The sequence below is a fragment of the Epinephelus moara genome, chromosome 24 (genome assembly GCF_006386435.1).
Source record: "Epinephelus moara isolate mb chromosome 24, YSFRI_EMoa_1.0, whole genome shotgun sequence".
Classification (NCBI taxonomy): Eukaryota; Metazoa; Chordata; class Actinopteri; order Perciformes; family Serranidae; genus Epinephelus; species Epinephelus moara.
In genome coordinates, this window is record NC_065529.1 from 26569413 (window position 1) to 26583450 (window position 14038).

General features: G+C 42.3%; 1 protein-coding gene across 3 annotated transcripts; it reads left to right on the top strand.

The window, feature by feature from the left end:
• Positions 1 to 3506: 3506 nt before the first annotated feature.
• On the top strand, positions 3507 to 11786 carry tmcc2 (transmembrane and coiled-coil domain family 2). 3 transcript variants are annotated; one of them, XM_050038074.1, is made up of 5 exons: positions 3507 to 3867; positions 7482 to 7883; positions 8187 to 8803; positions 9109 to 9244; positions 10541 to 11786. In XM_050038074.1, exons 1-5 carry the CDS (start codon positions 3865 to 3867, stop codon positions 10838 to 10840), a joined length of 1458 nt encoding a protein of 485 aa, XP_049894031.1. In that variant the 5' UTR covers positions 3507 to 3864; the 3' UTR covers positions 10841 to 11786. The 3 variants fall into 3 exon arrangements, with proteins under 3 accessions (XP_049894031.1, XP_049894032.1, XP_049894033.1); XM_050038075.1 differs by having other exon boundaries at positions 3509 to 3862; XM_050038076.1 differs by lacking the exon at positions 3507 to 3867 and having other exon boundaries at positions 7751 to 7883; positions 8078 to 8803.
• Positions 11787 to 14038: the final 2252 nt, after the last annotated feature.

The following is a 14038-nucleotide window of genomic DNA, read 5'->3' on the forward strand; positions in this document are numbered from 1 at the left end:
AAAAATTACAACAACATAAAAATAGAAACAGCAGAGTGATAAATGTAAAGTGCATAAGGAGTACAGCTAACGGAAGTGCCTAATAAATAAGATAAATTTAGCAAAATAGTTAAACAAATAGAATATAAAGAAATATTAGCAATGATATTTAAAAAATAATAGAAACGGTGATATTGCACATGATGTTGAACAAATAATACTGCACATGTGAATGAAATGTAATACTGCAGATGACACTGAACAAGTCATATTGCACGATATTAAAAAGTAATATTGCACATCATAGTGAACTAGAAATATTGCAAATTATATTTACAGGTAATGGTGTTTTTTAATAATCAAAAAGTGATACTGCACATGATATTTACAAAATTAGCTAATATTGCACATGATATTGAACAAGTAATACTGCACATATTGAATAGTAATAATACATGTGATACTGAACAAGAAAAATGGCACATGATATAGAAAGATAGTCTTTTTACATTGTATGTATTTTTATCTACCAGCATCATTAGTAGAAGTGTTCAGATCCTTTCCTCAATAAAAGATATACCATACATCATATCAGCTTATGAGTAATGATGTACTTTTATAGTATATACAGAAAATAAAATTAACCCCACCTCAACTGACCACAGTAGTGTGAAGCTATTTATCACACATTAATGCACAGTAAGTATTTATCTTAAGTACATATTTAATATGGGCCCAGTTGCACATAGTGCATAGTGAGTACTTTTTGATACTTTAAATTATATCAAGTTGAGGTATCTGTAATATTTCTAACTATTATTAATTCAATTTAGTTTTATTTATAAAGCCCAATATCACAAATCACAATTCGCCTCAGAGGGCTTTACAGCATACAACATCCCTCTGTCCTTCAACCCTCACAGCGGATAAGGAAAAACTCCCCAAAAGAATATTTTTACAAAGTGGTATTCCTATATTTACACTAAGGTAAAGGATCTGAATACTTTGCTTTACCTCCAGTATTCAGTGTATGAGTCGAGACCACAGCACTTATCTCTGTACCACTGGTATGTATGTTTTCAGGGAAACACCCAGGTGTGACTGTGTGGTGTTGAACATTCCTCCTGCAGATATACCTTCAGCCTGCGCTGTAAAGAAGAATCTGCCATGGTGGATTACTACATGTTCAAATCACAGACAGTGCACAGACTGTGTATAAACTGAATGACTAACTGCTGCCCAGAGTGTCTGATTTATAAATGGATACATATGCCAGATTTATTTATTCTTTCTTACCAACTTTATTTCAGGTCTGAATGAAACGAAGGGTAACATTAGTGTTTCTGGTGCCCCCTGTGGTGCTGCTGGAGGAGGAAAAGAAATGTGCTTTCATCCACGGGCAGGGTGTGGCATAAAATATTTAATAATATTTAATAATTCCAGCCAATCAGGTGGGAGGTTAACAACTGAAAGCCATTAGGATATATGGAATAATGTATTACATCAATTATATGCACAATTGTATTGTGTGTTAATAGTGTATTGATTATAGACTTTTTAATATCGAATATCCACTTAAGCAGTGGTGGAATACAACTGTATATTCTCTGAAGTACTATACTTAAGGACAATGTTGAGGTACCTGTACTTAATCTGAGTGACTATACTTTTAACTTCACTATATTTATTTGATAGCTGCAGATGCTAGTTTCTGTGCTAATGTTGAACATGCAGAAATTATGATCAGCCAATAAAATATTATACATTATTATAGATTAAGTCAATATTCAAGTAAATTTTATTTATACAGCCCAATTTTAAAAATCACAATTTGCCTCAAGGGGCTTTGATTAAAACATAAAGAGGTTCAAAGTAGTTTCAGGTCAACCAGCATCATCAGTAAGTGCTACATGTACTTTCACATTAATCCATCAGTTACAATAACCCAGTTCTATAATTTAAATGGTAAATGGATGGACTGCACTTGTATGGCCCCGTCTTCTGACGACTCAAAGTGCCTTTATACTACATGCCATAATCACAGATTCACACACTGGTGGCTGAGGCTACCACACAAGGTGCCACCTGCTACTCAGTAACCATTCACACGCTCTCACACACCGATGGAACAGTCATCAGGAGCATCTTGCCCAAGGATACTTCAACATCCCGACTGGAGCCGGGGATCAAACCACTCATCTTCCCATTGGTGGATGACCTGCTCTACCACAGTCACCCCATGTACTTTGGCACCACATCACTGCCGCTCCACATCAATGCACACACTGGGTGTGTGTGTTTGTATTGAGGGTTTAAGGGATGAAGGGCTCGGAGCAGGCCCTGCTGTGCTCTGAAAAAGTATAGTATGAAAAAATATAGTGAAACAAGTAGGCTACTTTTACTTTTGATCCACAGACCTTGTTGTGAGCAGTCTCATGTAGGAACTAATTTCCTCCTACCTAACAACACCTGCCAGCTGTATCACTGCACAGATAGAAGCGTGCATCTACTCATGATGAGAGGCTCATGCTTGTGACAGTGCAAGGTGTAAACATCAATGGCGTCCTCCTCGGCTGAGTTGTAACATTAGCTCAGTGGTGCTAGGTGAGCTAGCAGTAGATGCACGCTTCCTTCTGCGCAGTGATACAGCTGGCAGGTGTAGTTAGGGAGCAAGAAAATAGTTCCTACATGAAACTGCTCACAGCAAGGTCTGTGGATTATCTTGAGTAACCTGGTCATGATTTCTGGAGAGAGACATTGCTGTTGAGTTTTTTATATTTTCTGGCACTGAGCACCACAAGCTGAGCGCCATCTAGTTCCATTATATTAGAGAAAAGGCAGACGGCTGATATCTCTCCAACACTCTGCAACTCACACCAAAACAATCTAGACTGATAAATAGCACTACAGGTAAGAGGGAAAATGTATATGTATTTTTAATTTTTGAGTGAGCTGTCCTTTAAAGTTTGAATGCATAGCTTTTACTCCTATCTTGGCACCAAGGTAAAAACTTCCTCCATCACAGCAGTTGAGTCTGAATTTTATGCAACACTCATCGATGGATGAATGTGTTTTTTTTCCTCTTTTGAGTGTATTTCAAGTTCCTAAGGTGCTAAGATGGTGATGACAGCTTGTTTAGCTCTACTTGTAGTGGGTATCCCTTCACAGGCCGGCGCAGAAAGAGATCTGAAGTTGGTTGAATCCACCTTGAAGCAGCCCTGAGTGGCTCAGACAGCCTTGTGTTGTTGTAACTCCACACTTTGTGAAGAAGGTAAATTAAGAGTGAGTCACTGCTCAGGCAGACACTGTGTACTTTGGCACCACATCACTGCAGCCCCACATCAGTGCGCACACTGGGTGCATGTGTTTGTATTGAGGGTTTAGGGGGATGAAGGGCCCAGAGCAGGCCCTGCTGTGCTCCCTCCTCCTCCTCCCTCCTCTCTCCTCTGGCCTCAACAGCACACACAGAGGCACCTGCACGCCTGCGCTAAGCTCTCCCATCCCCCCGCCCATTTCCCTCCATCATCTGTCCCTTAGCTCCCACATCCATTATAGGGCAGGACAGCTAGCATTTGCATTTAGACTGAGAGAGAGGTAAGGGAGAGACAGAGGGAGGCGGAGGGAGCATATGACACAAAGGAGAGAAGGAGGGAGGAATAGATCAGAGCTGTAGAGGGAGAGGGAGGGAGTGGGAGGCTGCAGATATCGATGGCATTAACAATGGAGCGTTAGGATCCAGGGAGGTGATAGTCAGCCATACAGCGGCTGGGGGTAAAGATATTTGAGGAGGGGGGCTCAGGGGGAGGAGGAGGAGGAGGCAGGAGGAGGAGGATGGGCCTCGAACACAGACTTGCAATGGCACTGCAAAAATTGGATTAAAGCAGTATGGTAACGTTTCTAATTTAATTTATTGCTGTGCTACTTGTGTCTCATCCTCATGTGTGCGCATCCACGCTTGTTGACATCCATCGGCCGTGTCTCATGTCACAGTGTGTCCTCCTGCCGACTGAAGAAGGCACGGGCATGCCCCTGTCCTCTTGGCTTTCATTTTTATATTTATATATATAAATACCATACATGTCTCTCATCTCCATCCTCATCGCAGCCTTCTCGTCCGACCTCCTGCAACTGTGTTTGTGATCCATCACCGGATTCATCCCCGTTAGATTTCAGCATCTGCTCCGCGTTGTGTGTTTTTTTTTGTTGCCTTGTTTTCACCCATATAACGCCGGACACTGCACCCCCCNTCCTCATCGCAGCCTTCTCGTCCGACCTCCTGCAGCTGTGTTTGTGATCCATCACCGGATTCATCCCCGTTAGATTTCAGCATCTGCTCCGTGTTGTGTGTTTTTTTTTTGTTGCCTTGTTTTCACCCATATAACGCCGGACACTGCACCCCCCCTCCTCCTCTGAGCCATCGCTTTAGCTGCTGCATAAGCATCTCACTTTCTGTCTGTGATAAGATCAGGAAATCACTGACACCAGGGACTGCAGTCATCTGTTTTTTCCCACCATTACAGTGTGATTGTAACCTACTTTGTGTATAGAAAACACACACACACATACACACATACGCACACACCGCCTGATTTATAATAGCGCGAGGAGCGTGTGCCCATTTCACACTGTCACGCAAATAAAATAGACATAAATCCCGCGTGGAGAAATTAGAGCACCGCTATGAGATGTTCGGTGTCATGTCTGCCTGCGCTCATGTTTGCAGGCTCTGATTACACTGTTTTGACGTCAGGCAGAGGGTCATTAACAATCCCACCATCTGCCAAGACACACATAGATAGCCTATAATGCACACTATACCAGGGAATTCCCTCATGGATCAATGAGATCAATCAGGCAGAATGATCCAGAGCATTTAATAATAGATGATCCATCATTTCATCACTATCATAGCTGTCACCTGCTGCTCCATCATGGCTGTAAATATACCAGCATGCTTTTACCATCTGATGCATTTTAAGAAAGTGTATTAGAGTAACTTGTGTGTGGAGCTGCTGAGTTTCTGAGGCTGTGCAGAGCAGGAAGCAGCAGACTAATTATCTATCATCTAATTAATGCATGATGGCCTTTCTGTGTACTCTCTGATGCCTCCACCAAATCAATTATGGGCATAACAGACTGACTCTCAGTTCAGGAGCCAACATAGAGGAAATTTATTTTGATTCAGTTAATTTGCTAATAGTTTCCTAGATTCTTCCTCAAACAAACTGTAATTTGGTTGCAGGGGGAAGTTATTTTTGTCTGTCAGTTGACTTTATTGGTATTTGTTGATTTTCCAAGTGCATTTACTTTCCAGTCAACATTTGTATGAGGGGCCAGTGTGGGTTGTAAATGGGCTGAAAAGTGGGCCCTGAATGGGATTGTCAACAGGTTCCATGATGGCCTCATGCTAATTGACCGCATGGGTGGGTTTACCCAAGTGGGCCCCACATGGGTTATGCTTGGGCCACCTAGGTAGCAAGTGGGTATTGGCTCAAAATGGGCGTCTTATGTGGGGCCCACTTGGGTAAATCAACCCACGTACAAATGTTGGCTGGGTTGAAGAAAAAAATGCTCTAATTAAGCCCAAGTGAATATTTGCACATTGTTTATTACTGGAAACTTCAGTTCTCATATATGTTGACTTGAATGTAGGGCCGTAATCACATATTTAACATTGAGGGGACTGTTTTCAACCAACAACCTCTGTGATCCAACCCTCTAAGGGGTTCTGGAGAGTCTCCACAGGAGAAATTTTTGGAAACGTAACAGCTAAACTGGCCATTTCAACCTGGTCTCACTCTGACGTTGTCAAAATCTGGCACTTGGGCAGTGACTTGCGGCTTCAGACACTAACAAACAAAGCCGGCCTCTCATGTCGGCATGATACACGGCCAGTCATCATTATAGTTTAATGGTGCTTAGTAGCGTCAGGGGGACATGCGGCGGGACAAGAACGAAACTCAAGGCGACGAAAGTCCAAATGGTGGATGGGTCCAACAAACACGGACTTTCACCTGGGAAAGAGGTGCTCATGTCCTGTAAGATTATCAAGCCAAACCCTGATCTTTTTTCCTAAACACAACCACGTGCATCAGGAAAAAAATGTCAATTCGCGATTGAATGAAGACAATGCATGTAACAGGCAGAACTTGACACAGCATCCCAGAACTAACACATCCAGGGTACCTTGCACATTGTACCTGGATGTGGAAAGTCAGTGACCAAATGTTGATATGTGAGGAGGTCAGATTGAGAATATGTTGACCATTTAGAACATTTTAAACAAAAATCCTAGATCAGGGGTTTAAAGTTTGCTGACTGAGTGTCATTTTAGGGAGCCAGCATATGACCAAGGGCTGCACAGGAAGAGTACAAACACAATATACGTAGCCTACATAACATTCATACTATATTCTCATGCAGTGATTGACATTAGTTCACAAACTGGTGGGTCACGGTCCAAAAGTGGGTCGCAGGTCCATTTTGAATGGACCGCAAGTGACTCACAAACATGTCAAGTTTGTAAAAAACACCTAATTTCCAAGTACAGTGAATATCTGGCACAGAGCTTTTATTTTGAAGTGCTGTTTCCTGCTGTAGAGTGAGTAAATAACTGACAGCTACTAGCTCGATGACATGGCCAAACACAAGTATGATGGTGAATATTTTAAACTCTGTGGACCTTCATCAAATGATTAAGGAAAAATTTGGACCCCATGGCTGGACTAGATGGGAATTACTGGTGTACAGCAGTCAAGCAGTGGCTTCTGCTGGGGTACGACTATGCCACTTGTACAAACCACATGCAGAACTGCAGTACACCATAACACTAGAACCCGGAGTAATATTTATGGCAATTTGTAATGTTTATTTATGATTATGTTTACATTTGCTCATGATTATTTTGGACAGTGGTGCCTGGTTGCCTTTGGTAACATAACATTTTTCCTTCAGCATATTGGGAGGGACATTTTGAGCATATTTGCGGATGTGTCCCCGCCAATATATATCATAATTACTGCCTAGATTTAATGTTTGTCTGGCCGTCTGCGCCTGACTAAAAGATTTGCTGGATTACACTGAAACAAATTAATTAAAGTTGTGTCAAGTGAACACTTTGTCTGAAGCTTTTCCCTATAATTAGTTCTAGGACACTTCTATGAAATCATTAAGAAGTTACAGAGCCAAAAACTACCACAGCTTATCTGTTGTGGCACTGTCAGATGGATATTTCATTAAAGCTTGAGACAAACTTGTTTTCCCATGTGGAAAACCTTGTTTTTTTTAGAATAAAGGACAAATAATCACAGTCAGGATGGAACAATGAGCCTTTCACTGTGCTTATCAGTCAGAATAATCTTCCTTTGTACACATAGATATCAATACATGTGATTTTCCTTGTACTTGAGGAAGGCCGTGTCGACAGTAGCCTATTTCATCTGTAGTAGTTGTAGTGCTCTCTCCAGCCCTGATAACCTCCTCCTGCCCTCTCATCCCCACAGCTGGACAAGAGCGAGGTGGCAACTCTAGGCCTACCCTCCACCACCAGCCATGGAGGCTCTGACAGTAACATCAGTGCGGACGGGGCGGCAGCAGCAGCATCTGGGGTCATGGCCTGCGGAGGCGCAGAGGGTATCGGGGTTGGCGAGCCTCAGCGTACGCGTGCTGCTTTGGAGCATCTGCAGCAGAAGATCCTGAAGGTCACCGAACAGATCCGTGTGGAGCAGGAGGCCCGTGACGATAACGTTGCAGAATACCTGAAGTTGGCCCACAACGCAGACAAACAGCAGGCGTCCAGGATCAAGCAGGTGTTCGAGAAGAAGAACCAGAAGTCAGCACAGACCATCGCACACTTGCACAAGAAACTAGAGCACTATCACAAGAAGCTAAAGGAGATAGAACAGGTAGGTGAGAGTGTGAGAACATGTGATCTATTTATGTGCATCTGTTTTTGTGCTCTGGCTGTTGTGAATAATTATCTGGTGGCTGACTCGAAAGAGTGTTGAACTTTGTGAGGACAGTTGTGTCCAAATATAGACTGATGATTCTCATCTCCTAAACCAATGCATCATCCTGTGTCTCACCTAATTCTCTACAGGGCCTGCTTTCCTCATCTATCTTCCTACAGTTCTCTCCCTTAACCTAATCTCTCCTACCTTTGAGATCCTCCACTTCTCTGCTTCCTCATTTCTCTTCCCTCTCTACAGAATGGACCGGCCCGGCAGCCTAAGGATGTCCTGCGGGACATGCAGCAGGGATTAAAGGACGTTGGGGCCAACGTTCGTGCTGGGATAAGTGGTTTCGGAGGTGGAGTAGTTGAAGGAGTCAAAGGCGGAGTATCTGCCCTCACTCACACAGCTGTGGTCTCCAAGCCAAGAGAGTTTGCCAGTCTTATCAGGAACAAATTTGGCAGCGCAGATAACATTGCTCATCTAAAAGACTCACTCGAGGACGGAGTCGGGGGCCACTCTGAGGACACCCCAACACCTCGTGCACTGAGTGGAAGTGCCACTCTAGTATCCAGCCCAAAGTACGGCAGCGACGACGAGTGCTCCAGCGCCACGTCGGGCTCCGGAGCAGGCAGTAATTCTGGTGGGGCGGGTGGAGGAGGGGGACTGTTAGGACCAACCATGGGGAGCCCCAGACTGGATGGGCACCATCACCACCACCATCACATGCACAGCTCCTGGGACTCTCTACTTGAGGGCCTGCAGGAGATCAAAGCCAGCCAGGCGCACATGGAGGATGCCATCGAGGACATGAAGGGCCAGCTGCAGAGTGACTACTCCTACATGACACAGTGCCTGCAAGAAGAGAGATACAGGTACACGTCACAAAAAAGTCACACGTATGAACTGGTGTATTCAGTGCAGTCTTCACAGTGTAGTTCACATGATGGATTAAGAAATTATATTTTTTTGTTAATGTCAACAAATCCAAATCCCATGAGAAGACAGAAATCAGCAGCACATCTCTCTGTACATCCATACTCTGTCTGTGGCTTTTAGCCCGAAGCCCATTCGTTCCTACTAAAGATATGAATCTTTAGGCTTTGGATACTCGACATTGGGACATTAGTTTGAGCGTTCTTGTGTGTGTGCGCATGTGTGTTTTGTACTGTATATTCAGGTATGAACGACTTGAAGAACAGCTGAATGACCTAACAGAGCTGCACCAGAATGAGATGACTAACCTTAAACAGGAACTCGCCAGCATGGAGGAAAAAGTCGCCTACCAGTCCTACGAGAGAGCAAGAGACATTCAGGTAAAAGTCTGCCACATTATCATAGATATTTAAACATCTTAAGACGTGGCTGTTAATCTTTAGTGTTTTTCTATAATATAAAATATCCTTATTTGCTCTTAAAGAAGCTGTATCCAACATTCAGTGCAAATCTATAATTCAGAGTCAAGGGTTGGATTGTCTGCACACAGTTCTTAATATGGAGGGGGCTTAGTCAGCAGTTGGAGCCATATGTTTGATTTGTGTTAAATGTACTATCCTGACACACCACTAGGTGGATTATGTCACTGGCTGAGGCTGGCCATGGTGTATTTAAATTCATGCCAGCACAATCAAGCACAGGTGCTGTTGATTAAGGGAAGCAAACAGATTTAGCCAGATTTATATGGCTATATCTATTTGAACTTTGTGTTCAAACCTATTGGGAGTTATACGGACATTACGGACGCTGGTGAGAAAATAAATGTATGATGTATAAATGTAATAAATAAATGTATGATGATATAAAACATTGGTAAAGATTGGGAGTGTGTACACATCCAACTAATCCAGCCAATTAACAACCAGTAACAGCTAAAGTATAGGGCTAGTCAAAACAGGTGCTAACTCAATAAACAGTGCTAACAGCAGCAACAGTGCTGACAGAACTAATGTAACCTGGGGGGAAATTGGAGGGTTGGTGCTACATGTATGCAACAACACCATCCTGATATCAGCATATCCACTGTATGAGTGTAGTTCAGTGTGGTGGTGATCATGTTACATACCACACTATATTGTTAAAATAACCCAACATAGATCTTTGGTTTCACACAGGACACATACAGCAGTTTCCCAGGTGTAAGTTCTGTGTTTTCTCCCCGCTGCCCTATAAGGACTTTCTTGCTCTTTTCACCTCAGCTGTTGCTCAAAGCATCAAATAATGATGCCACCTGGTGTGTCTCAAAGGGCGGTGCATCACTATGTGACTATCACCACTGACCAAGGTTCAATATTTGATGAGTTGGGAGCGAGGATGGGTTGGTAAAACACCAAATAAACTCAGTGACCGAGACACTTTCAAATTCTGCTAAAACCTGATTGGTGTATTGTAGTACACGACATCACACTGTCCCACTTAGCCCCGCCCTCACCAGAGCTAAGAAAAAACACCAAACAGAAATCTCTCACCTGAAATAAACTGTTGTAACTTTGGCAGAAACCTGTGTGTTCATGTAGGGTTAGGTAGGTTCTTCACTCACAGTAAAAAGTTTTGTTGAGAAAATAATTTTTCAGGGCCTTTAAAAAAATCCCACTGTGGTTCCTCTGTACGTACAGGAGGCCGTGGAGTCGTGCCTGACCCGCATCACCAAGCTGGAGCTGCAGCAGCAACAGCAGCAGGTCGTCCAGTTGGAGGGAGTGGAGAACGCCAATGCTCGAGCTCTGCTGGGTAAACTCATCAACGTCATCCTGGCGCTCATGGCCGTGCTGCTGGTCTTCGTCTCAACCTTGGCCAACTTCATCACCCCGCTGATGAAGACCCGAGCCCGGGTGGCTGCCACCGTCTTGCTGACCTTGCTGCTGTTCATCCTGTGGAAGCAGTGGGACTTTGTGGAGCCGTGGCTGCTGCCCAGCTGAGCTCCCTGAGAGAGACGGCAGCGGAGGCCAGAGCAGGGAGTCACAAACTCATCACCACAGAAGGATTGAAGGACTGAAATAGAACGAGGGCCACTGCACTTGTTGCCTGTGAGAGTGAAGGAGGAGCAATCTGAGGACAAAACATGGCACTTTTAAATGAGGATGGACAGGATCCAGCCTGCAGGGTGTGGAGAGGTGTTTACAATGAAAGAACAGAAATTCTCTGCTTGCCAAGTGACAAAAGACATCATCTCATCTCGCCCAAATCTACTGGTGTTGATGATCAATCATCGGTTGCATTGCTGTCACCAAAAACTGAGTTTCTTGCAAGAAATCTTTGGATCGTCTTTTTCTAATTATTTATGATACATGAAAACTTAATAACGACTTTAAAATGCTGACCATGTTTGCCGTAACCTTCATGTTGAAGCTATAGAATATTTGAGAGGATAAAGGTTTTTTTCCATGAATGTTATGTGCTCATGCATGTCCTCATATGTGCACTAAGATGCATCTAGCTGGCATGAGTTACCATTTCATTAATGACTAGATGAATCTTCTATAACTGCCGTTTTGTTGTCATAAATAACAGTGCAGGTATGTTGTATCTCGGCTCAGTGTCACTCCTGGTTTGTTTCACATCCTGTTCTGGTGTTGAAGCAGTGCTTTTAGACGCATTTCTCTCTTTTTGTCTTTTTCTTGAAGTCGAATGAACTGTTTAACAAAAAAAAAAGCTGATATCTGCGACAGATTCACCATAATAATTCAACAATGTAAAATTTGTTCTGTCCATAAATGCTCTTTCATAACCACTATTGTAGAACTGCTACTATCCACAGTGTCAAATTAACTGGCATGTCAAATTGTATCAAAGTTTATATCCAGTTTGCAAAAAACAATTATTGCTGTTTTATTAAACACTGTAAGAAATAAATGATTTCATATATTAGGCTGACCTTGAATATATCCATATCATCCTTTTTATTTCAGAGACTGAACTTTTTGACTGAAATTGTCTTGGAATTTGTAAAAGAGCAACATCTTACATCAATTAATATATATGATATATATATAAGATATAGAAATAATAGCACTACCTTCTAATCTAATTAGGTAAGTCTTATAAGCAGGGGCGTAGCACCCCATTCTGGGCCCTGTGTATAAGCACTCTCTTTGGGCCCCTTATGCTTTCTCTCTTGATTCATGTCTCTCTCACACACCTTTTTAGTTTTTACAAGGTCATTTTGCTTTCTTTCCCTTTCCTTTCTTTTTCCTTTCTTGCTGAAAGGGATGACGGTGTACGCTGGTGCCCCAGCAGCATCAGCAGGCACTAACTAGAATTAGCAAGGTGAAAATTAAAACTGCCCTGTTCGGTTCGGTTCAGTTTGTTAGCCCCCCAAGCGTGGTTCGTTTGGGCAGGTGTGAACACAGCAATCGCAGTCGAGTGTGCACCAAAACAACCGGACAAAGACCTTCTTGAAGAGGTGGTCTCGGTCCGCTTACAAACGAACTTTGGCGCAGTTTGTTTGTAATGAGAACGTGTTCTGACCTCAATTCGAACCAACTGCAGTCACATTGCACATTGTTTGGGTTAAACATGAGCATGTTACAGTCCTGGAGGATTATTAATGTGCACCTCCCCCTGTACTGCCTTAATATGCACATTCAGCACATCCAATGCATCAAAACATTGTTTTCTAGTTGGAGCCGTGCCTCGTTTTCAAACTGTATGGTCTGACTACAATGAACAATGACAGCAATATAGTCCACGATGAGCAGTCCCTCCATTGTGACATTAGAAAGTGTCACATTTATCTTGCATGTGTACTCTTCTTCAATGTTTTGTTTACTTCCTGGATTTTTCCTGCATGGAAATTCTGACCAATCAAGAGCAGATTTCTCATGCAAGGCATTTTATCTGGTCCTCTTGTAAATGCTGCCATGAGAACATGAACCAACTCCAGGCAATTATGCAGCCTTGTAACAAAATTAGTCCCTGATTCAGACCTAAGCAAGACAACTCTAGGTCTGAAAGCACCCTTAAAAATGTATTCTAGTGCAGGGGCGGACCAAACCATTTTCTTAAGGGGTGGTGAGAGGGGCCTTTGAGCACTTCCACTATTTTTTATACAGCACCCAGTCTTTCAACTGATCTCTTCATCCCATTTTAATTAGGCACTAAAGGTATGGCACTAATTACTAACAAATAAAAACTGCAAAAACACTTAACTTTTAATTCTTGGCTTTTTGAGGCCCCCCCTCCCACTGTGGCCCTTAGCAATCAGTCCCACTCTCCCCTGACTCTGACACCCCTGTTTGTAACTAATAGTTTTATTAATAGTTAATAAAATGTTTTCTAAAACTATATAATTCTGTTTTAAACCATTACTAATAGCAATTTTTGAGTTGCCAGTTTGTGAAAAATCCCCTTGACTGTTTGGACAGTGTAGCCATGCTTTTTTTTTTTTTTAAAAAGGGGTTTGACCAAAAAATCTATTTAATAACAACTTATTGAGCATTTATTAATGGATTACCAACATCTATTACTGTATCATTACCTGATAGAGAGGATTAATACCGAGGGGATTTTTCATTACCTGGAAACCCAAAATGAGTTTTCACTCTTATTGCTGCTCTATGAAGCATTAGTAAATGATTTATTTGCCATAAATAAAGTCATTGGATAAAAGTATTACCATTAGACAGCGATGTTGTTAAGTTAGTAAGTATGCTAAGTAATTATATCAACATGAAACTGCATGACAGCTGACTTTAGTGTGATCAGCAGTTCAGCCGGTGCTCTTTAAAACAGAAATAAATAATGCTTTATGTAGGTCCAGCTGATATAACCATAAAGCTAAATGCTAATCTTCAAATCGGTGTTTAGCTAAATGCTAGCGTATTTGAACAGTAGCAGAGAAGAGTCATAAAATCAGTGACTTCATGTTGTGCAGCAATATTTACTTTAAGTTTGCTAACATTAGCCTCCATAAGATTTTATTGCTTATGGAGACACTCCTCATTTGTATGAGAAAGTGTTATTTCAAAAGTTACACAGACCTGCTCTAAAGACAGTAGCAGTCTCGCAGCTCATCAACCAAGTAATTAATAAAATCCTTCAAACAAATCCTTGTGGTTTATGTTCCACTTCCCAGATTTTTAATGTATATGATTTCAATCAAATGCATTCAGGACGTT